This window comes from Rhinolophus hipposideros (assembly GCF_964194185.1).
Source record: "Rhinolophus hipposideros genome assembly, chromosome: 5".
In the NCBI taxonomy this organism is placed as follows: domain Eukaryota; kingdom Metazoa; phylum Chordata; class Mammalia; order Chiroptera; family Rhinolophidae; genus Rhinolophus; species Rhinolophus hipposideros.
The window spans coordinates 30,679,762-30,702,672 of record NC_138051.1 but is presented as its reverse complement, the minus strand read 5'-3'; the positions used below and the strand labels follow the sequence as shown (position 1 = coordinate 30,702,672).

General features: G+C 44.4%; 3 protein-coding genes across 9 annotated transcripts; 1 reads left to right on the top strand and 2 right to left on the bottom strand.

Annotated features, from left to right (window-relative positions):
* Positions 1-2,572: 2,572 nt before the first annotated feature.
* OSGEP (O-sialoglycoprotein endopeptidase) lies at positions 2,573-9,519 on the bottom strand. Its single transcript, XM_081048198.1, has 11 exons — positions 8,943-9,519; positions 6,682-6,801; positions 6,331-6,506; positions 4,667-4,762; positions 4,480-4,529; positions 4,256-4,334; positions 3,622-3,687; positions 3,411-3,501; positions 3,102-3,177; positions 2,905-3,003; positions 2,573-2,758 (listed from the first exon to the last, which is right to left on the bottom strand). The coding sequence occupies exons 1-11, from the start codon at positions 9,055-9,057 to the stop codon at positions 2,719-2,721; spliced, it is 1,008 nt and encodes a 335-aa protein (XP_080904324.1). The 5' UTR covers positions 9,058-9,519; the 3' UTR covers positions 2,573-2,718.
* Positions 9,520-9,575: 56 nt separating this feature from the next.
* Positions 9,576-12,259, top strand: APEX1 (apurinic/apyrimidinic endodeoxyribonuclease 1). Of its 4 annotated transcripts, none has more exons than XM_081048201.1 (5): positions 9,576-9,666; positions 9,981-10,100; positions 10,297-10,481; positions 11,123-11,315; positions 11,458-12,259. In XM_081048201.1, the coding sequence occupies exons 2-5, from the start codon at positions 10,043-10,045 to the stop codon at positions 11,973-11,975; spliced, it is 954 nt and encodes a 317-aa protein (XP_080904327.1). In that variant the 5' UTR covers positions 9,576-9,666; positions 9,981-10,042; the 3' UTR covers positions 11,976-12,259. The 4 variants fall into 4 exon arrangements, with proteins under 4 accessions (XP_080904327.1, XP_080904328.1, XP_080904325.1 ...); XM_081048202.1 differs by having other exon boundaries at positions 9,609-9,697; XM_081048199.1 differs by having other exon boundaries at positions 9,626-9,693.
* PIP4P1 (phosphatidylinositol-4,5-bisphosphate 4-phosphatase 1) lies at positions 12,185-18,374 on the bottom strand. 4 transcript variants are annotated; one of them, XM_081048204.1, is made up of 8 exons: positions 17,507-18,374; positions 16,330-17,208; positions 15,796-15,986; positions 15,325-15,431; positions 14,079-14,184; positions 13,847-13,899; positions 13,652-13,742; positions 12,185-13,171 (listed from the first exon to the last, which is right to left on the bottom strand). In XM_081048204.1, exons 2-8 carry the CDS (start codon positions 16,469-16,471, stop codon positions 13,028-13,030), a joined length of 834 nt encoding a protein of 277 aa, XP_080904330.1. In that variant the 5' UTR covers positions 16,472-17,208; positions 17,507-18,374; the 3' UTR covers positions 12,185-13,027. The 4 variants fall into 4 exon arrangements, with proteins under 4 accessions (XP_080904330.1, XP_080904329.1, XP_080904332.1 ...); XM_081048203.1 differs by lacking the exon at positions 17,507-18,374 and having other exon boundaries at positions 16,309-16,764; XM_081048206.1 differs by lacking the exons at positions 14,079-14,184; positions 17,507-18,374 and having other exon boundaries at positions 16,330-16,626.
* Positions 18,375-22,911: the final 4,537 nt, after the last annotated feature.

Sequence of the window (22,911 nt, the reverse complement as noted above, 5' to 3'; positions counted from 1 at the left end):
AGCCGAGCATGTTTCAAAAGAGGGAGTGTCAAACGCTGCTGACAGCTTATGTAGGAAGAAGCAGAACATACCATTAGATCTGGTTTGTGTAAGCCATCGGTGACTGTGATAAGAACAGTATTGGTGGACTAAATAGGGAACCGGTGGAGAGGAATTGGAGACAACTCTTTTAAGATGTTTTGTTGTGAAATGGGTCAGAAAACTAGGAAGCAACTGGAAGTGGAAATGAGGTCAAGGGGTTCATGTATTTGTAAGATGAGGAAAATGATAGCATATTTGTGTGCTGACAGGAAGATCCAGGAAAGAAAGGGAAATCCTGACTCTACAGAAAAAGAGGGAAAATTGTTGAGAGACGTCCTTAAAAGCTTGAAGATGGGATCTACTGCACAAGTATTTAGGCAGGAGCACAGATAGTTTGTTTATAGCAGTTTGTTTATAGCAGGGTTTCTCAACCTTTACACCGATGACATTTTAGCCCATTCTGTTGTGGGGGACTGTTCTGTGCATTGTAGCATGTTTTGCAGCATCCCTGGCCACTAGCCAGTAGCACTGCCTCCCAGTTGTGACAACCAAATAGCCTCTGGGGAACAAAAGTCAGTCCCAGTTGAGAACCACTGGTATATGGGAAAGCAGAATATATGGGTATAAATGCTGGAAGGTGGTTAGATGTAGTGGTGAGAGCTTGTGAATATTTTCTGATTGTTTCTATGTTCTCATTGAAATAGGAACCAAAGTAACAGAAAGGGAGGAGATGTTGGAAATTTGAGGGGTCAGAAGGTACCAGTTATCAAAAAGAAAGCAAGTGAAAGGACTAGGGAATATTGCTAGGTAACACAGAGGACCCAATTAAGTTTCACCGTGATGAGTTTAAAATAAGACAAGTCAGCCTGTTTTTTGCTAGCCCTTTCAGCTGCATGGGCGTAGAGATAAAGCAGGTGAAGAGCTGGGTATGACAAAACCAAGAGAGAGGCATGGAGTGAGGTGTTTACAACAAAGTACTCTTTAGCTGGAGGAGGGAAATGAAGACATGGGGGTAGAGGGAGGGAATGAGGTCAGTGAAAAGGAAGATCAATGGATTGTAGGTCCTGGTGAAGGGATGAATTGTTGGACTCAGTGCACTGAAGGCAATGAACGGGAAAGATAGGTAATGCTGGGAGAGTGGGATGTTTGAGAATGCGATCCAGAATAGCTATAGATCTATGACCAAGGGAATGAGCGGCTGAAGGGGTGGAGGAGCAAAGAACTGAGAGAGACCAGAGTATCAGAAAGTTAATCTACATGGATATTGAGATCCAGATTTGTGAAGGAGTGATATTGACGTGGTATAGTCTAACATTATTTCAAAGTTGAAGTGTGGTAGGGATGAGAGAGAATAGTCTAAAAATGGTGTAAGGAAAAATGAAGAAACCTGCACCGCCTCTAGGCACAGTGGTACCATGGGTCTGAGAGAAAACAGTGTTACTTACGGTGATAGCAGAAGCAGAGTCTGCAGGAGAAACGAGGGCTCAGAGCTGGAACGTACAGGGAACATTCAGAGATGTTGAAGATACATATTAGTTCAGAAGAGCACAAAAGAATTCCAGAAGTTGGAAGAGGTAGGTAGATGGGGGGGGAAAGGGAATGAAGAGTGATGATTATTAGAGTGTAAAAGACGAGAGGTGACTTAGTAGTTTGGGAATTCTTGGTGACTGACATAAACAAGATAAAGGGCATGATGAGATTAATTCTGATGGGTGTGGTCTGGGGCCCCCTCTTCAAGACTGCCAACAGAAGTGCATGTAGTGGGGCAGCTGGTTAGAGCCAGGTGGTTTTTTGTTTTTTAATTTTTATCGGGGAATATTGAGGAACAGTGTGTTTCTCCAGGGCCCATCAGCTCCAAGTCGTTCAATCTACTTGTGGAGGGAGAAGCTCAGTTCCAAGTACAGTTGCTGTTTTCAATCTCTAGTTGCAGGGGGTGCAGCCCATCACCCCATGCGGGAATTGAACTGGCAACCTTGCTGTTGAGAGCTCGCACTCTAACCAACTGAGCCATCTGACCGCCCCAGAGCAAGGTGGTCTTAATAATAAGGTTGCTGGTTCGATCCCTACATGGGCCACTGTGAGCTGTACTCTCCACAACTAGATTGAAACAACTACTTGACTTGGAGCTGATGGACCCTAGAAAAACACACTTAAATAAATAAAAGTTTAAAAAAAATGCATGTAGGAATAAATGTATGAAGGAGGGAGTTTTATTCTTGAGTTAAAAATTAGTATGAAGTTAGACCTGGCTCCAGACTATTTTGAGGTAAGTCCTGAATATCTACTTCAAAGAATTTAAACGAGACAATGAATGTAAAAGCAGCACAAGGCCTGATACTAAAATTAGTTATACCATTGCTAAGGGGATATTAGAGGAATACCTAAGATATCCCCTCAACCTTAGCTCCAGAGCAGCAACCCCAAGGTTACCTGCATAGAAAGCCAGGTCATTGCTGTGACACTGCCTCCTCCATTCATCCCATCCACAACAATTTAGTCAGTGCCATCTCTATACTGTTACTGAACAACAAACCCAAACTGATCACCAACATACAAAACCAAAAATATTTTATTGCTGAGTCATCCTGAGGTTCCAATGACGGGAGGGGAGACCATAACCTTGCCAGGAATCCCAGGTTAGGATGAAGATCATGGGTTCCACTTAGGGCACCATCTACTCTGATCCTGTTAACTTTGTCAGTCCCTCCAGGTCACTTCTACTTCATCTGTCCGATACCTGTGAAAAAATAGGAAAAACTTGGTGGTTGGCTATCCCTCATCACCTTCCATTCTTTTCTGCCCTCATGATTCTGGACCCTCTTTCCTGTTGATTTTTGCCTACCTCCCATATAATCCTATCCACCTCCTCCAAGGGGTACTCACCTCTGTGTGATCCCAGAATCACTGAGGGGGGTCCTGTCTCCAGCCTGAAACATCTCCCAGCCAGCTTGGGCTATCATGGCTCCATTGTCAATGCAGAATCTGGGAAGAAAAAGAGGTATGAAATTTGGGATCTAAGAGTGGAAAATCACAGTAATTGGAGAAACAAAAAAAATCAAGAAAAGGGAAAGGGCCTTTACCTCTCATCTGTGGCAAAAAGCCTGGCTCCACGTTCCTGGCACATTGTCTCCATCATTTCCTGCAGCCTCATATTACCTATGACGAGGCAGGGTGTAGGATTAGCTTAATTTTACCCATTTCTCCACAGTCCAGCTGTACACCTCATGTGCATTTATTCACTTAGGAAAATGAAGGTGTCCAGGGCCAAGGACTGGGCAGCAAAGGACAAGAAGTGAAACTAGCAATTTCCTCAAGCCTTTAGCGATTTTGACTAGTAGAAAGACGCACATGCCCAAGAACAGGAAAGAGCAGAGTCCAGTGATACATACACCCCACACCTCCCACGATGAGGGCCTCCTGGGAGCCACAATGTGCCATGGCCCGCTCTGTGATCTCTACCAGCATTGCGAACACAGTTTCCTGTGGGGGACAGACAGGGTGAAAACATCAGAGGGGACCCAAAATTAGCTCATATATATATATAGCTATATAGACACTCTTCTAGCCCCACCTTTCTGTCCCAGCTTTTGAATCCATTACCTGCAGGGAGAAACATAGATCCTCAGGGGTACACTCGCCTGTGACCAGCATCCTCTGGGCTACATCCTACAATTAAAGGGGAAAACAAACAGATACAATGAATAATGCTTTGGGAATGCCATGAGGGCAAGAATTAGTACACTTGGAGAATCACCGTGTGTGACAATTCAACTGACCAGGACATCCCATGTCACACTTTGCCCGTTACTGGTGCCGAGCTACAGAATGAGCAGCATTCATTCAAGATTCAATCATTATGAATGCCGGCCCTGGCAGCCCCACCCGTTACCCTGGTGAAGTTTTCTCCACAGCACTTACCGCCATCTAACCCTTTACATTTTACTACTTCCTCCTCTTTCTTCTTCTTTTTTGTTTCTTTATCTGTTTCCCCGTTAGAATGCAAGTTCCAAGTAGGAAGGGATTTTTTGTTTTGCTCCATGCTATTTATCACTATTGTTTAGGATACTGACTGGCACACAGAAGATATTCAATAAATATTTGCTAAATGAACATATTCAGCAACTAATATGGGCCAGTACCATGCTATACGCAGGAAATACAATGGTGAGCAAAACAGACATGCTTCATTAAAAAGTATGCCAAGTGCCTATCTCCTCACCCCTCTCACACTTACCTCAATGAAAGACAGGATCCCCGAGAATGAGACGTCCATCCCCTTTACAGTGTATGGCAGCTCGACTAGTTTCTTGCCTCTATGTGAGAGTGAATATATGAGGCATTCAGTTTGTAGTCAGCTGGCTGCTCATCCTCCACACCCCTCCCAAACTGCATCAGTATACATACAGGGAAATCCCTGCATCCCACCAGTCAGCCTCCTTCCACCTTATGTTCCCTTACCGCTTTGCCATCTGTTCAATGTTGTAGCCCGGACTCGGGTCATTGGAAATCTAGCAGATAGAAAAAGAGGAGGAAGTCAAGTATCCAGGAAGTGTTTAAGAAGCTAATTTACTGCTTTCTCCCTCTATTTCCACGACTGCCCCAACATTCAGCCACATCTTATGTTCTCTGCAACCCAATGGCTTACCTTCAGCACTCGCGCAAAACGATCCAGACAATTACCCACAGCAATATCGATGGTTTCCCCAAAGATGCGGTAACGGTGTTCTGAATATGCAATCACCTAAGGGTGATGAGGATGTCCATGAAAGCTCAAGTCTGTAAAGAGGAGTATTTGGCTTTGGGGAAGAATATAACAGAGGATCAACAAGGCCACTAGAGCATCCAAGAAATGGAAAAAAAACACTTTGCCAAACCCTGAGTGGGATTGTTTATAGCTCTTATCATAGAAGCTCACACATACCTACCTTGAGGATTCCCAGAGCAGATTCCTAATCTAAAGAAGATAGTCTAGGTCAGGGCAGAAGCAAACTGCCTTTCAAATACTTATTTCTAGCGTGGAGGCTCCTTATACTCATATATCCCTTAAAAGCTGTACTGACAGTGTAGATTAGGGAAGAGACTTTGCTGCTTGGAAGCAGGGAACTAGAGTCCCTTTAGAGTATCTCTCTAGGGCAGTAATATTTGTAAACAAGAGAAGAGGTAGAGTTGAAAACTCAAAAACCCTATATTGGGTCGGATTAATGGCCCACCCAATTCAGCACTGGCAATCAACTTGAATTTCTAGCACAGAGAATATTTACCCACTGACACATATCCTTCATAGTTCTGACAGTGAGTGCTTCCTAGAGACCATAAGAAGTCCCTTTCCCTTCCTGGTGCTGCTAGGGATTTTTTTTCCATTCTGATGTAGGTCTTACTCTGTTGTCAAAAGGCTGGTGACAAAAGGGGAAGGAAAAACTGCTGCCTTTCTTCTTCTATCATCTACTCCTCTCCACCCAAATCATCTTCCTTATTTTTTACACCAAAGCAGGCTTCAAAAGGGAAGAGGAAAAGAGAAGACTCGATCACTGCTCCTCTTAATTCTTTTAAGCCTCCACTGCTAATTCCACACCCCAAGGCCCTCACCTTGTATACCATCCTGCAGGTCCCAACCAGCTACTTGCCCTTTACCTGTCAGAGTTCCCATATCATTTTCATGGGAATGTGTGCGTCACCTTTAATAGCTATTTCACACAGTGAAGTTGTGTGAAAGCCTTTCATAGGCGGGACAATGACTATTTCTGACAATAACTCTATCAGGTGTTCTGTGGGAACGGAAGGCTGGAGATCTCCAATCCCAATCTAAGAAAGGTCTCACAAGATACCCAAACAACTTTGGCTTCACCTATAAACTTGAAAATATCTTCCACCATTTATAAAGTGTTTTAAAAATTATTTATACTTTCACACTCTTAGAATAACAACTTCCATATATTTATCACCAATAACATAAAACATGTAATTACTGTAAAGAAAAAAATTGGGTTATAATTTCTAACATTCATAGAAAAAAAATAAGCTTCAAAAGAAAGTGAAAATGCTTTCATTATTTTGAAGGCTTTAATCCCTATCATTCTTTCCTTTTTTAAATTGGAAATTCTTCATCTTTATAACCACATATACAAAAGTCACTTAATGTTCTGCCCAATTTGCAATGTTACAAACTTTGTTGTGGATTTTCTAGTGTATCGCATTTTAGGTTCAGACAAGCTCAGCTTTGTTCTTGCAGTTCCTGCCACTCAGGTAGAACACAAAAGTGGCCAGTACAGTGCATCAAAAATTAAGAAGGAATGGTGGTATTCTCAATACCTGTGTATTTCCACCGCTGACATAAAGCACAGTTGGGTTGGTGGCTCCAGTGATGAGACGGCCCATCTCAATGTGGCCTATACAGTGGTTCACACCCAGCAATGGCTTATTCCACAGTTGGGCCACAGTACGGGCCACAACAGCCACAGTAACTAGTGGGGCACCCATGCCAGGGCCTAGGGAAATAGAAATGGGAGTTAGAATCCTACAGAGAATGGAAAAAAACAGAGCTGAGGGAAGGAAGGGCTGTGAGAGGTGGAGTCAGGGTAGTGGTGGTAGCAGAGGCAAGCTATAGGCTATTCTGACATGGCCAAGCTCCAAGGATATTCTTCCACTGTCACCCAGCCATACCTTTGGTGTAGGCAATGCAGTCAATATCCTGGGAGGTTAATCCAGCCTCTGTTAGCGCCTCCTGCAGCAGATCCAGGATAACAGCTCGGTGGTGCCTGGCGGTATCACCTGGAAGAAATCCTAGGAGACGAACACAGGTCAGAGATCATAGAGTTTTTCTGTCGTATAGGTAGGTAGAAGTCTAAAACAGGCTTCTAGTAGTGTAGGAAGAGTCCCTTTCATTCTCTTCAAGAAACCTGTCTTCCAGGTGCTCAGATACATTACTTCCAGCCTGTTCAGCTAGGCTGAACAGCCCCTCAGAAATGCCCTTCTTCATACCCAACTCCTACTCAGCCTTCAGGACTCATTTCAAGTGGTATCTACGTTATACCCTGCGGTGATCTTCTCTGTGACCCTACAAACTCTGTACACGATCACAGCATTGTATTCAACATACTGTATTTAAATATATCTGGTATTTTTGTCATAAGCCTGTTTGCTGTAACATCTTTGCTGCAAGCATTTCTCCCGTAAACATTTTCATGGCACAACTAATTGGTCCTAAGGCAATTTCACAGTAAAAGATAAAATAACAGAAAATAAAAGAGGGACATTGAAACACGAAAAATTAGTAACAAAATTTTCAAAAACTTTATTGTAAAGAATGAAAATAAAGCTAAACATTAATGAATGCCAACTATAATTTTATATATATAATGTGATGGTTCAGTGTGAGGTCGGAGGGATAGTAGATGGGGGGAGGGGGGTTCACAGTGTGAGGGATATAAATGATGAACATCTAAGTATTACCTTGTCTTATACACCTGAAACTAATAAATAAATTAAAAAAAAAAAAAGAACGAAAATACATTGTCTTCAAAGTCTTCTGTTCATAGTATCACACTTTTTTTTTTTTGCTTGCTGATTTGTCTCCTTGTTCAGCATTGCCTTTTTTCTTTTTTTGCTATAATTTTTTCCTTTGGTAAGACAGGTATTAGTTTCAACTAAAAAAATCGATAATGAATGCTCTTGAAGATTGTCGTGAATTAGTAGCCTCTTTTATATTTGCCATAGCTAGGTAAACTTTAAGTTTTGACAGGTGGGAGGGAAGACTGTGCTCACCGAAAGATTTGGAAACTGATGTTATTTTCCAGTACAGTATGTAATCTGGCTTTACATCTGGCTTTGCAATCTGGCTTTATACATAGCTGTTGTCATCCACTATTTTAAGATCACCACGTCTACTTATCACTGTAGAGACCATTATGAGAGCTACAATTTACATAATATAAAAATGGGAGTAACCACAAGAACTCCCTCAATGAAGAAATGAAATCAAACTGTCAACTAGTTTATTACATGCATTATGTTATGACAAATGTAAACCAAACTGTCAACCAGTTATTTTATCTTTTTACAGTGAAATTGGCTTATGGTGTTAATTATGCCGTGAAAGTGTGGCAAACATATCTAGAACTGTATTTAACATGTAACAATTATAGCATTATAATTATCTGTAGTTTCCCCAGTTTAACCATGAGCATCTCAAAACACTGGCTATTTTATTCACCTTCCTATTCCTAGTGCCAAAATGCTAAACATAAGTATCTTTCTAACGAGTAACCCGTTACATAATCTGTTCAAGGCTTTTCAGGTATATGCAAATCAGTTGCCCTCTCCTATATAAACAGGTGTTTTGGGGGAGGGTAGACAAGATATAACATAACTTACAAATAACACCTATTAAAAGTTGTAATGTGTCTGGTGCTTTCATTTAATTCTCAAGACCCAATGCAATGACCCAATAATGCAGGTATTATTCCCATTTTAAGAGTAAAGAAGTCCAAAAACAAATACTGAATATGAGTACTGACTGCAAAGCCAGTCACTTCTGCCTGACACCTAACCTGGGAGTCTACACTCCTTTTCATTCTAGAATATTTTTATTGCATCTACATTATTTATCATACTATAATATAAAGTTGTTTACATGTCCAAGTCCACAGCAGCTCATAACATCTACTTTTGTATCCTGCAGCAAACTGACAATTAGCACATAAAAGATGTTAAATAAAAGCTTAACGAACCCTGAAGATCCGGGTCCAAATGCCTGTGGCTTTTCTATCCATCAGCCAGCCTTGTGATTTTAATACTGTCACATAACATCGGAGACTCAGATCAAAAGCTCTGTGAACGGACCATGCGCTCCTTCTCCACTAGTGTCTAGAAGATGGAAGGTGATGGTGGAGAAGCGCGCTGCAAACTCTAAGTTCCCTACTCACCTGTGCCGGGAGGCGTGACGTAAGTCCGCCGCGGGTTCGCCAACACCTTGCCATCCCGCACTACTCCCACGCCAATCTTGTTGGCGCTACCTTCAAAACCTAGCACCGCCGGCATGGCTGAGCCTGGGAGTAAACGCCGGCAGGGTTCCTAGCTACCACTGCAGCGGTGGAACCCTCACCAGTCCTTGCTGAGCCTCAGATTCCCGAGCGCAGAAGAAGAGAAAAATAGCCCGCAACTGCTAAGTGGCAGCGCGCAACCAGACACACTCCGAAAAACGCCGGCGGGTGACGCGCTCGCGCCGGCCCCGCCCCCGTCGTCACGGCGACCGGTCAAGGCCCCTTCCAGGACCTGTCCTCCTAACTGCCAGGGACGCTGAGCCGGCATCTGCTCCTTACATTCCCATCCTTTCCTCTGCTTCTCTCCGGTGGCCCATCCTAGCCTTCCCCACTGTTTTCTTTGTCCGTCTTGCACAGCGTTGGAATCTTCGGTCAGGGTGGCACAAGAAATCGTGCATCTGGCACACGGATAAACAGTCCGAGAATGGAGGGTGGGGGCCTTTAGTCCCCTGGATACTCTGGAGAGGCGAGGGAAGGCGGAGGTTCTCGGTCACGTGGTGCCAGACAGACTAATCACCCACGTTTGTCTGCCACGTGGTGTCTCAGGCGACGTGACCACGCCAGTTACCCACGTGGGGGCTCAGCGTGCTCCCTTCTTTGTGCTCGGGTAAGGAGGTGCCAGGCTGAGACTCAAGTAGGTCAGATGGAGTTGCTGTTCTTTTTTGCCCTTCAGAGGGGCTTCCTAGACGTCTGATCGGCTAGCCTAAGCCGGGACCCTTAATTAAGGCGCTAATTGGCCTGAGGACAGATCTCATGAAGAGGGTACAAGGCCCTGAAATGATCTAGTGTTGTGGGTGAGGGGCTGAAGGGCCTATGGCGCACGGAGGCGGGGAAAGAATTCGAAGATAATAACGGGCCTCGCGAAGGTAGAATCTTTTCTCCCCAGCCTTAGTTGGTTTCACCACTTATTTGCGTCTGTAGGCAACGCGGTAAATATACTGCTTCGTTGGGCGACGTGGTGCAGGAGGGCGGTCGTTACAGTGATGCCGAAGCGTGGGAAAAAGGCAGCGGTGGTAGAAGATGGGGAAGAGCCTAAGACTGGTAAGAGAATGAAATGAACCCTTCTCCCTAGAGGCTGCTTCTAATTTCCTGGATAAACAGGAAGTACAGATCGACGGCGCTCCATTTTTGCAGTTTGTGAAGAAGTCGCGGGAACTGCAGGCTTTCAGTGGGTCTATAACTCCAGATGAAAGTTGGATGCCGCCAACTTTTTTATCTATGTATTATTACTTTATAGAGCCAGAAGCCAAGAAGAGCAAGGCGGGAGCAAAGAAAAACGAAAAAGAGGCAGGAGAGGGGCCAGTCCTGTATGAGGACCCCCCAGATAAGAAAACCTCACCCAGTGGCAAATCAGCCACACTCAAGATCTGCTCCTGGAATGTGGATGGGCTTCGAGCCTGGATTAAGAAGAAAGGTTTAGATGTAAGTAGAATTCAAGGGAGGGGGGGGGAGACAATCTTTGGTATTGATCTTGGGGTTTAATCACCCTTTCCTATTTTAGTCCCCAGCATGCAGGTTTTATTGTTCCCTTGTAGGTAGTTTTCTTGTGGGAGAGGTACAAGAAGAGGCTTACCACCTATTTCCTGCACATCATTCCTTCAATTTCATTGCCATTGTCTTAAACTCTTAATGTCCTCATCTCTTCCCCAGCATGTTGAAAAAACCTTGTTACTGAACTTGCTCCATTTTATCTCCAGCATATCCTCTATTTCAATAACTAGTGTTTACACTGTGTAGTATACAGATGATGCATTATAGGATTCTACACTTGAAGCAATCTTATTAACCTGTCACCCTAATTTAATAAAATTAAAAAAAATTAAAAATAACCAGTACTTGAAAATCTTAGCTATCCACTGCCTATAGGAAAAACAATCTCCTTGGTGTTGCATGTGTCAGTCTTACCTCCTTTCATTAGTTACCAGTTACAGAATTGTTTAAATATTGTGCTGTTAAACTGTTAAACTCCTTATGCACAGGGACTGTGTATCTCTAGTACTTAACTCAGATTCTTCAATAAATGTCTGCTGAATTGATACTTTTTATACTTATTTCACTCACAGTGGGTAAAGGAAGAAGCCCCAGATATCCTGTGCCTGCAAGAGACCAAATGTTCAGAGAATAAACTACCAGCTGAACTTCAAGAGCTTTCTGGACTGTCCCATCAGTATTGGTCAGCTCCTTCAGATAAGGAAGGGTACAGTGGTGTGGGCCTACTCTCCCGCCAGTGCCCACTCAAAGTCTCCTATGGCATTGGTAAGACCCTATTGATTTCCTAAGGCCTGAGTTCTTCCACCAATTGCTAATACTCCAGTCCGAACCCCAATTCTTGATTCCTTTATTCTCTACTTTCCCTTTTCGTATACTTTATGTTGATACTGTTTCATCATTTCTGTAGGCGAGGAGGAACATGATCAGGAAGGCCGAGTGATTGTGGCTGAATTTGACACATTTGTGCTGGTAACAGCCTATGTACCTAATGCAGGCCGAGGTCTGGTGCGCCTGGAGTACCGGCAGCGCTGGGATGAAGCCTTTCGCAAGTTCCTGAAGGGCTTGGCTTCCCGCAAGCCTCTTGTGCTATGTGGGGACCTCAATGTGGCTCATGAAGAAATTGATCTTCGAAACCCCAAGGGAAACAAAAAGAATGCTGGTTTCACTCCAGAAGAGCGTCAAGGCTTTGGGGAATTGCTGCAGGCTGTGCCACTGACTGACAGTTTCCGGCACCTCTACCCCAGTACGGCCTATGCCTACACTTTTTGGACCTATATGATGAATGCTCGATCCAAAAACGTTGGTTGGCGCCTTGATTACTTTTTGGTGTCTCACTCTTTGTTACCTGCATTGTGTGACAGCAAGATCCGTTCCAAGGCCCTGGGGAGTGACCACTGTCCCATCACCCTATACCTAGCACTGTGATACTTCCCCCAAATCACCCTGAGCCTGGGAAATAAGCTCCCTATACTAGCTTTAACACCCTCCTCCCCAACTTTAAAACTGCTCTCTAGAGAACTCTGCACTGTATTTCCCTTCTAAAAATGTGAAATCCTTCAACCAGGCTCCTAGTGACATATGGGTTTCCTTTAAGCCCAAGGTTTTGGTTTTGTGTGTGGGTTTTTTCTTTTTTTACATTAAACAAAAGCTACTGATGACTTCCTTTGAACTGTCCATGTGAAAATAAAGAGCCATAATTTCAAACTTCCTGTCTTTGTATTCTACTCCTTTGTGAGACCATAGATTTCCCTCCTTTCATAACAGATTAACAAATGGAAAAGGGTAGAGTCACCACATTTATTTACAAGCACAGGATGAATTCCCTACCCTCCCCCAAGACAGCAACCCTACCCAGCCTAGTTAAATACTACAACTGGGGTATAAGGTTGGAAGGAGGAATTAAGGGAAACACAGGACTAGGGGAACATACCCCATATTAAATAGTTATATACATATCAGTTCCTGTGGTTCTGTACAGAGCAGCGGCTGACCCCACCCCCATAGGACACGGAATGGGGGGAGAGGAGACTGAGGGTACTGAGGCCAGAGCCAGCCCCTGGAGAAGTGCAATAGCAGCAGCAGGTCCTAATGGTACACAAGAGGGAGGGAAACCCCCAGGGCTACCCACCCCCACCCTGCCCTGGAATGTGTAAGGGACAGGAATGGCTCTCAGGGAGCTTATAGGAAGGACAAGGCTAGAACCGTCTTTTAGGACCCAGGTTTAGGGGCAACATTTCGCCTACTTCACCCTAAACACGGCAACCCTGGGAGGAAAGCAGATGGCCAGCAGTGGTCTTACCTAGCCCTCCAAACCTAGGTGAGGGCCTGGTTCTTTCCTACCTCTCCCCAGGGAAAAGGAAGGCAGCTGCTTGGCTCCACTTCTAGAAGCCCAGGGAGCCTTTTATCATGGCTCCCTTTGTAGTGTCACTGTCCCCACCAGGGAGGGGTCAGGCACAGTCTGTGGTTCATCGTGGGGCTCAGGAGAAGTTCTGGACAGGGTGGCTGACCTTCATACAGGCCCAATAGAGGGCCCGCCCCAAACACAGCACAGCCAACAGGATGACAAATGCCCAGGCTGCGTAGATGCCTCCGTATCGCCGTGCATACTTCCATGTCCCAAACTGACAAAAAAGAAAGACGAGGTTACTTCTGATCTTTCACCCCTTTCTTGGAGCCCTAGTAACAGCAACATAGAACTCAAGTTTTGGTCCCTGTTCCCTATCCATGTGTAGCCACCTTCAAGAACCTGCCTAAAGGCCCAGTTCAGCTCCCCCTAGGAAGGAACATACTCATACTATCCCAAACATGTCAGTTTTTCTTAATGTCTTACAATAACACCAGGTTTTCTAATAGCAACTCCTAATTTAAGCACTATTCCATTGTCCTATCCTCTGCATAAAGAAGATGGCTGTTCTTTATTCCTATAGTAACAATGAAAACTGTTTATCAGTTACCTTCAACTTCAGCTCATCTATACATTAAAACACAAAATAAACAAAACCCCCTTGATTTCTTTCACTTCTTTTTGGGTAGTCATTTCCCAATCTTAGCCTATAGAGATGAGGCTGGAGAATGAAAGGGGTTGGATGATAGTTACTCACAGCAAGGCCAGTGGCAGTGACTGCCATGAGTAAGCCAAGCAAGAAGCAGCAGATACATCTCTTTCGTGGATATCTGCGCCCAATAGATGACCTGTGTGGGGGCAAACAGAAATGGATGCCTGAAATGGCTCTGTAATTTTTACTCGACACATTACCCGATTACTAGCTCAATGATGCCACTCTCTAATCACTTACACTTTCCTGCAGTGAGGGCAACGGGCCAAAGTTCGGTCTGTGAACTCTGTCCACTATGGAGAAAGAAAAAGGGAGAAACCAACTAATAGTAAAAGCAGGGTCATCTTCAATGAGTGCTGGGGCAGGAGAGGGTGGAAATGGGTCCTCTTAGAATAGGCCTGTTCAGGATTCATTAGCATAAATCAAAAAGTATATTTATTTTTCCCCAGGGCTTCCCAAAACCCCTCCTCACCAGAAAAGTATTCTTGCAATGTCCACAGATGACCCTGACACCCACAGGTTGTGGTTCTGGACTCAGAGGCCCTGGGTGCACAGGCCCCAGGTTGATGATTCTTTTGCTGTACAAAGAAAAAACTATATTTAAAAAGTTTTTAATCCTAAGGATCCCTACACTATGCCTCCTTCATAGCCCCCCCTCTACTTCTCTATACTTTTAAGATACTATGCGCCCCCAACTCTACTCCAGAGACTCCTTGAGTGTAGTCGCACAACAGCCTAGCCAACTGTCCCTCCATGTCTTTCCTTAAGGAAAGAGGAGTCTGTGAGATTGTGCCTTTCTGGGACTCTGTTCCATCCTTGTGTTTACACATTATGTCTCTCCATCTGGTCCCCAAAAGATGGTTTGCAGCCAAAGACGGGTAAGATATCTCACGGGAGATACAACCTAAGCCAGGCGAACCGAGTGGGGACCCCTAATGAGCTACCTTAAAAGAATAAGGGAAGGGGCCTTGCCTCCCCTTCCCCCTGCCTGGGAAAGTCTGTTGCGCGCCCTGGGTTTTCCCTTGCAGCTGTTTGTGAGAGAAGTCATGAGAACAACAAAGATCAGTTCTCTCTACTTATCTCTACGGAGCTGTTACAATATGAGAGACTTGACCCTGAGAAGGTACAGACCTTAGGTAAGACATCATGGGACCTTGTGCTTCCGCTGTTTGAAGGTTAAAATAATTGGCTTGGGATGTTTCTATAATGTGATAAGTGAGTCTCACAAACCGTGCCAAAAACACTGCTACTCCCTTGTATACTTATCAATAAAAGCCTCCAGTCGGCTTTATTCTGGGCTCCAGTCCTCTGAGACTGAGAGACCCCTGGCCTTCTGAGAGATTTAACAGCATTAAGTATCTGTTTGTTTCTTTCTTAAAAACTTACCCCAAACCGCCCCTTCTCGCCTCCTCACTGCCCCTGTTGCACGGGACGCGACACTTGAGGAAGAGCACTCCTTAAACTATAGGTCTCTTTTTATCTCATGATAATTGACACAGTGTCCAACACTCTCCATTATCCTAAAGGACACCATTTTATCCCATTCTTTTTAAAGAGAGATGAAAAAGATACCTATAACATTTGAGAGGCACAATACTCCCTGGCCTTTTCTTTCTAAACACCAGGCTCTCTCATCTTGACATTCACTATAAACAGTCATCCTTTTCTGGCTTTCCAATTTTCCCCACTGATGCCCTTCCCCACCTTATGCCTCTTACCAGTAGGGTCGAGGGCAGGCAATCCGCTGTGAAGTCACTTTGCAGATAAGGAGACAGTTACAGGGGCATCGAACATATTTTTTCCCTGGGGGTGCATTCTTGATTGGCTAGAGAATAACAGGGATATTGGTAAGCAAACCTCTAATCCCCATCCCTTTCATTTCCCCCAAAAACACTCTGAGGAGAAATCAGATAGACAAGGTCTTAGCGAGGACAGAAAAATGAAAGAAAGGCATACACCACGAGGTTGGCAAATGAAAACTAGGCTTAGGTATCCCGATAGGTATGAAGTTAAGGGATGGTAAACATCAGGTTTAGTGAGTGGCTTCTGGGGAAATGGCTATGTGAAACTCCTGGACCTGAAACCCAGGTCTTGTGAAGAGCGCTTAGCTGATGGTCGGAGTCTAGAATCAAAGAATCGGAAAGAGGATCCAGGAAACAGGGCCCATTTCATTCATAAGTGTAACTCACAGTGGCTTCATTGCAGACGCCACATTTGACTACATGCTGATGCATCTTGCCTTCCACGTTGATAAGAGACTGGCAGACTCGGCAGGTGATCATGGGGGCACTCCCACTGTCCGGGCTGGTTAAGGGTGAGTAGGGGGGTGGGTCCTCCCCAGGCAACACCGCTGGGTGTCCCTCAGGGAACGGGGGAAATGCTAGAAAGGAAGGTAAAAAAAAAGGGCTGGCATCACTTGCAGACACCACCACTGATGCTCCACGGGATTAGGGAACTCTTTCTGGTCCTCAACCCTCTGACCAAACTAGGGGGGCTTCTTATAATTCGTGCTTCGATCAGCTTCCTCAGAACCCCCTTCCGTTCTCAAGCTCCGGTCGCGATTGCGGAGAAAAGGAAGACCCACCCAGTCACAGGTGCAACAGCTGCGCACCTGGCGCTTGGGCCCCGCCTCCGCCCGCGGCCCCGCCCCTTCCCACCTCTAAGAGTACCCCCGGGAACACTTCGGACCCGCCCCGGCTTACCCTGGGGCGGGGCATGTTTACCGGCTCCGTACGGTGGTGCGGAGGGGGTCAGGCCTCCCCCGGGCCCAGCTCCACTCCCACCTGGCCCCACTAATCCATTGCCGCCCGCGCCACCGTCGATGGGCTCGGAGAGCAGCGGGGATCGCTCGCCATCAGCCGCCATGGCCGCCCCCACCGCCTTCAGCTTCGGCCAAGGATCCCGTTCCCGTCGCCGCAGCCACCGCCACCGCCGCTACCGGGTCCCCAGGGCGCCTGCGCGCCTCGCGCCCAGCTCGCCCCGCAACCAGTGGCCTGCCCCGCCCCGGTCCGCCCCTCAGCACGTGATAAGCTATCCCCACCCCCGCCGGGCTATTATTCGTGGAGAGAAACCAATTCCTGGTCCTGTGAAGGCAGCTCTTCTTTCCCATTGGGGAGTGTCGCAATACCGTAAACTGTCACATAACCTTCCGGAAGGCCGCTGGGCTTGCAAAAACTGCACGTGATGAGAGGCTCAGTGAGCTATTGGAAGCGTGGGCCATCGCGCTACCTCCAGATCAGGAGGTGGGGCTGGGCTGCTACGGCTCACTGGTCACGTGTTTCGGGAAGCTGGGCGTCCTCTGCTACGCGCCCAGAGCCAGCGTGTAGTCATTGCTCCTCATTGGTCCAAAGACACCACTATAAGACTTGTCACTCTTGGCGGTTATAATTTGCCTCCTATTGGCTGGAGGATTCCCTTTCCTTGTCCTGTGATCCTTCGGGCGCAATTTTATTGGCCCGAACTTAGCGTAGGATCCGGAAAGCGTGACTCAAGGAGCCGGCAGTGAAACAGTCCCGGAGCTTGGGCTGCTTTTAGCAGCGTGAGGAGGAACGGTAGACAGCACTCAGATACTCAAAAGAAATATCTGTGAAGTCAGGGAAAAGCTGCATCAAGAGAAAATGGATTGAAACGTTACGGTTTATCACCCCAGTCTTTCTTGCTGGAATCACATCTGGAACAAAACACGACTGGTTTCTCGAGGAAGCGGCACTGCAGACTCCACCCTTACCCCCATGACTGATTAAATTGTGAAATTATTTTTTAATGAATCTGTCTCTGCCGCTTCAAGGAGATCTCAACGTTTTGCTCATTTTTATGACACTCCCCCCATCCTAAACACATACGCACGATGTGTTTTTTGATTGAGTTAAACTATCAAGTCAGAGGATATTTTCGTCTTACCTTGTTTGGCAGATGAGACAGTCTGCTTTCTGAAGACTCAACTTTTCCTCCAGCCACGAGACTGCAATGGAGGTTGCTCTGACAAGTATTGGAAAAAATTTTAAGCAGCGCAGGCAGTTAAACACACAACCAATCCACCTACCCACTCTCCTATTCATCCGTAATTGTCCATACTCAACTTGCACAGCAACTAAGACTTCTTTTCAAACCTTAAGGTGCTCTACTAAATGGGCACCCAGGCAGATGAAATGAGGAGGTACCACTCCCCTTTAGCTGAAGGGAACTTTTTTTTTCTTTGTTGTTCCAACTTTGTTGGGTGTTTCAGGGTAGAACAGGGACAATCAGTCAAGGTGAAGAGTTCCTTGTTATGGAGAGAAAATTTTAGGATTTCCTTAATTGTGTAAGTGTAGGATGAGTAGGCTATTACTCTGGGATTGATGGTGAATAATGGAGTAAAAGTGAGTTACCTTCAAGAATCTTTGTTTTATAGTGTTACTGAAGTAATTTTTTTCAGTTAGTCCAGGATAAGAAGGGCCCTATTGTCATAGAAGAAGGGAGTGCCAAGAGGTCAAAGAAAAATGGTTCCAGCTCCATCTCTTGGAAAATACCTGATTGCTATGAACGGGCATATTTTCAAGTCAATTAAGTATAGGGGCCCTTTAACTGAGAGTAATGCTGGGATGGCTACCTTTTTCTGAAGAACCGCTCAGATGAGAGTTCTATCTTACCCTTTCCCAGAAACCAAAGCAGAACCCTGAGAGTCTATCAGTAACCTCTGAACCCAACCTTTAGAGATAGTGCCTCACCAGCCACCGCCCCCAACCTCATGTGGCCTTTATGGGAGCTTGAACCACATCAGGTTTCCCCCACATCACAACCCAAATTGTGAGTTCTTTACATCTGAGAGGCAACGAGGAATTGAAAAACAACTTTGAGGTACATGACCAGTTTAGCTAGAAGCCTCTCCACTGAGCCTAACATTGAGGGAAATGTAGCCCGCCCCAAATATTTAATAATAAAGGTACTGTTGCTGTCCCAGGCTTTAGGGCTGCTACAAGGGACTAGAGACTTTACCTGGGTTCTGACTTTTAGACACAGCTTTCCCCAGTCAGCTTCTACTTAGAAGCCAGTATCCTTCCAATAGTTAGGTTCCATAGACACTTAAAGAACTAAGGAACCTCTGGATACAAAATAGGGAAGGGGTTGTAGCGCTGCAGTGGGGCAGGACAGTCTGCTGCTCTTTCTGCTGTTTCTGGCACACAGATGCTCTAGTGTTCGCTCTAGGGTAGAGTAGGTTCATTACTTGCACCTTGGTTACACATACATTCCAAAACCTGTCCTTTTGTGACTTTCCCCACCCTCACCAAAGCCATATTTGATGTTCATTTAAATCTAGTTTTACCTGTATAAAAATGTAGGAGAGATGGAGAATTGGATGCAGTACCAAGGATCCTGTAGGGTTGGGTGAATAGAATGGCTTATATTTTTTAGTAGCTTGGGCTCTTATAGATGAAATATAAGGACATGTGGCTAGAGAAGTAAATGGAGAATTAAATGTTAACCAATGGGAAGAATGTTCTCTCTGACAGGTATGTAGGCACTGAAGGAAAAATGTGATGGAATAACCCCTGAATATGTCCTATAATAGATCCTTTTTAATGGCAGACTAACCTCCACCCATATAGGTGTGGGACAGGGTTAAGGAAAGGACAACGGCTCCCTAAGTGCTCTCATGATGAAACTGCCTTATAATAAATAATACATTCATTTAATAATATAATAAATTCCTTTGGGATTTGAGTTCCAAGACTCCCTTGGAAGGAGCCATTACTTATTCTGCAAATGCACTCATCACTTTCTACCTACAGTTCTGGGCAGAGTACTTTAGGAGAGAACTAAGATCAATAAATTCTATCTCACCCTCAGTGACATTACCATCTGGTAGTGGTCAGAAGATGCATGCCCAGAAAGCAAGGTAATTTGTGAGAAGGGCCATAAGAGAGGTAGGAAAAAAAAACACCCCTATCGGCATGGAGGAGAGAAATACCTCTTCTAGTCTTCAGTTATCTATTTCTGCCTAATGAACAACACCCCCCAAAAAAGATGTGTTTTTCTCATGGTTCTGTGAGTTGGCTGGATGGTTCTTTTACTGGTCTGCTCTGGGCTCATTCATGAGTGTGCAGTAAGAGGTAATTAGACAAAACTGAATGTCCCAGGAGGGTCTCACTTACATGTCGGGCAGTTATATGTGTTGGCTTAGCTAGGCTTCTTTATATCAGGTGCTCCTTAGAGAGATGGTCCAAAACGTGAAAGGAGAAGCTGAAAGACATCTTTAGGCCTTCATTCCTACCACATTATAGTGGTCGTAGCAAATCTCAAGGCCTACACAGATTCAATGTGTGGGGAAATGGACTTCAAATCTTGGTGGGAGGAGCTGCAAAATATTGTGACCATGTTTTTCAACCTATTATAAACGGTAGAATTTCAGCAATCAATAATATATCTATAAATATTTGTTAAATATCTACTGTTTGTGAAAGACACTCCTTAAGAAACTTACACTCTGAGTAGGAAGATACAATAATGTAAAAATTCACAGCATTAAGTATCAGCACTAGTAAGCTTTTATTACATGGGGGGAAAAACCAATACTAGAAATTCATGATGCAATACATGCTTCATAACAAATGAATTAATCAGTATAGTACAGGTTCAGGGAAAGAAGAAATCACTTCTAGCTAGAGCTGCCAGAGAAAACTTTAAAAATATTAAGAAGGATTGTTCTATTGTCATGCATGGATAACTTGGAGTTGAGCTCTGTCTTAAGTAATCCAATTGGCAGAAAAATGCAAAAAGTAATGGTTATATCTGTAATTTTCTCATAGTTAATGTAACACTTTTATATCCATATTCATTTATTTCAAAACCCACTATGAGATGGACAGAGAAGATAAGACTGTATTTTACAAATATGGAAACTGAGGCTCTGTGAGTTAGAGTCATTTAAGCTAAGTGAGAGATTGAAATGGGACTAAAAGTTCAAGTCTTCTGACCATGGTTTAATGCTTTTGCACTCACATCATCTGCTAGGCAGACTGAAAAGGGCAGCAGCACAGAGGTGGTAGAATGCACGGTTTTTAGGATGGAGCCATTTTATGCTCAATGCCTGGCAGGTAGGAGCTGCTTGATAAATGGCTATCAATCAACTAATCAACTTAAGGCCTGTCTTGAGGTAAATTTGTATACTAAGCAATATTGTCAGCTGCAGTCCCAAGCAGGGTGGATAGTCAGCCAGGGCACTGTAGTGCAGCTGGCATCACTTTTTTATGGCTGGCATTGGTTTTGATTGGTAGGTACTTGTATTCTATAGATACATCATTTCATTATTCCCCCCAATACTAGGTATCTTATTTATGGAGTGAGGTCTTCTCACTTAGAATGAGAAAAATCAGTCCACGGAGGTGTATTAGTTTTATAGGGCTGCCATAAAGAATACCATAGACTGGGTGGCTTAAACAACTGAAATTTATTTTCTCACAGTTCTGGAGGCTTATAGTCAAGGTCAAGGGGTCAGCACGCATCTCTCCTTGGCTAGCAGTTAGCTGCCTTCTCCTCTGTGTCCTCATATGGCGTTTTCTCTATGAGCACACATCCCTGATGTCTCTTCTACTTTTTATAAGGACACCAGTCATATTGGATTAGGGCCCCTTATGACTTATTTAGCTTGAATTACCTTTTAAAGGGCCCTATCTCCAAAATACAGTCACATTGCGGTTAAGGGGTTAGGTAGGGCTTCATCAGATGAATTTTGAGGGGACAGTCCATAACACGAATATATAAAGAAACTGTAAAGATTTGGAAGCTTTTTCTTCAGGCTTCCAATCAAGTGGTAACCAGCACACAGCATGGATGGGCACAGCATAGGGTGGGAAACATCTGCCTGGCTTATGTGACCCACGTTGTCTCAATTTTATTTATTTATTTCCACATTCCCTATTTTTTCTTTCCCCTTTCATGAAGTGGTAATTTACGACCCGTGTAAAAACAACACAGTCCCTTACTCCACATCCAGAGTAAAGAATGTTTTTGGTAATATGCAGAGAGAGTTAACTCAGAAAATAGAAGAAGAGGTGATAAGGAGATAGAAGAAATGGTAATAAGGCAGTAATGGGCTATAATCAGTACAGGAGAAGAAACAGTGTTGATGGGCTGTAGTTTTTCTTCTGATCCAATTCATGGTTAGGTGGATCTAGAGAAATCAAAAAGTAAAAAGGACAATAGGGAATAATAATAATAGCCAAAATTTACTGTATGTTTACTGTAATTCCAGGAATTTATCTAAACACTTAATAAGCATTTAGCGTAATCCTTGAAACAACAGTAAAACCCATTATTGTCAAAACTTTACAACTGAGAAAACTGAGGCGTAGTGAGAAATTGCCTTGCCTTGGATCACACAGCTGGCAAGTAAGGGGAGGAGACAGAATTTATACACAGGTAGTTTGATTACAGAGTCCACTTATTTACACTGCATAGATTCAAGATAACCAGGTAGCACGGAGAGATAGGGTCATACTTCCCAAATTCCATGCCAAGAGTCAAATTCACAGAGGTACTGTGGGTTATTTAAAATTTTTAAATGAAACACAGCAATAGACAACGTTTATTGTATGCCATGCAAGCTAATTGAACATTAGATTGTGCTACATTCCTTTTCATTTCAAAATATCTTTGTGAAGCTGGGTTATAGGGAATCCCTCTGATAAAAAAGTAAGTACTGTGTGAAAATCAGCACCTACTATTTGGATTTCTGCCTGTTCAGTGCTTCCTGAATATCTCCTCTTTTGGGTCTCAAACACTTGTTTGTCTCCTCTCACTTTGGCCTTTTATTTTTAGGTTAACGTGACCCAGAGAGATATAACACACACTTACTAGACATTTTATATTTTTGACCATTAGGTACGTGCTGTGTACCAGTGCTCACAAGTGCAGCCGATGCACACACACGCAGCACCTGGGTCTGACCCTTTGCAGGTCAAAACCTGTCAGGAAAGCACAAAGAGATGCAAACAAACCAAGTTAAGGGGCAGGACAGGAACCCAGGCAGGGTTTAATGCAACCTAGAGCCTGGGCCCTCTTGTTGAACAGATCACAAGATAATGATGTGGTCTGAGGAGGCCTGTTGAGCCTGGCAGGACAGACTCCTCTCTGGGCCATTGGTGAGATTAAAGCGACTGGGGGTTTAAGTGATTATGCAGAACGTTGGCTGCTGAGCTTGAATTCAGAATAAAGTCTGTCGTGTAGTTCTGAAGCTTGTCACCCTGACTAAGGTAGGGAGGGTCTGTACACTGTCTTAGCCTGTCGCATAATTTATAGATATATTACAGCTCATCTTCTTTCAGTTT

What these genes read in the sequence shown, in the direction of transcription:
- OSGEP (XM_081048198.1), bottom strand. Translation starts at nt 9,057, where the DNA reads ATGCCGGCGGTGCTAGGTTTTGAAGGTAGCGCCAACAAGATTGGCGTG. An exon ending in CGTCACGCCTCCCGGCACAG is followed by an intron (nt 6,802 to 8,942) that starts GTGAGTAGGGAA and finishes TTCGTCTCCTAG; the next exon opens with GATTTCTTCCAGGTGATACC. An exon ending in GGATCCTGTCTTTCATTGAG is followed by an intron (nt 3,688 to 4,255) that starts GTAAGTGTGAGA and finishes CTTTAATTGTAG; the next exon opens with GATGTAGCCCAGAGGATGCT.
- APEX1 (XM_081048201.1), top strand. Translation starts at nt 10,043, where the DNA reads ATGCCGAAGCGTGGGAAAAAGGCAGCGGTGGTAGAAGATGGGGAAGAG. An exon ending in TGGGGAAGAGCCTAAGACTG is followed by an intron (nt 10,101 to 10,296) that starts GTAAGAGAATGA and finishes ATTACTTTATAG; the next exon opens with AGCCAGAAGCCAAGAAGAGC. An exon ending in CAAAGTCTCCTATGGCATTG is followed by an intron (nt 11,316 to 11,457) that starts GTAAGACCCTAT and finishes TCATTTCTGTAG; the next exon opens with GCGAGGAGGAACATGATCAG.
- PIP4P1 (XM_081048203.1), bottom strand. Translation starts at nt 16,471, where the DNA reads ATGGCGGCTGATGGCGAGCGATCCCCGCTGCTCTCCGAGCCCATCGAC. An exon ending in GCGTCTGCAATGAAGCCACT is followed by an intron (nt 15,432 to 15,795) that starts GTGAGTTACACT and finishes GTTATTCTCTAG; the next exon opens with CCAATCAAGAATGCACCCCC. An exon ending in GCCTGCCCTCGACCCTACTG is followed by an intron (nt 14,185 to 15,324) that starts GTAAGAGGCATA and finishes TTCTTTGTACAG; the next exon opens with CAAAAGAATCATCAACCTGG.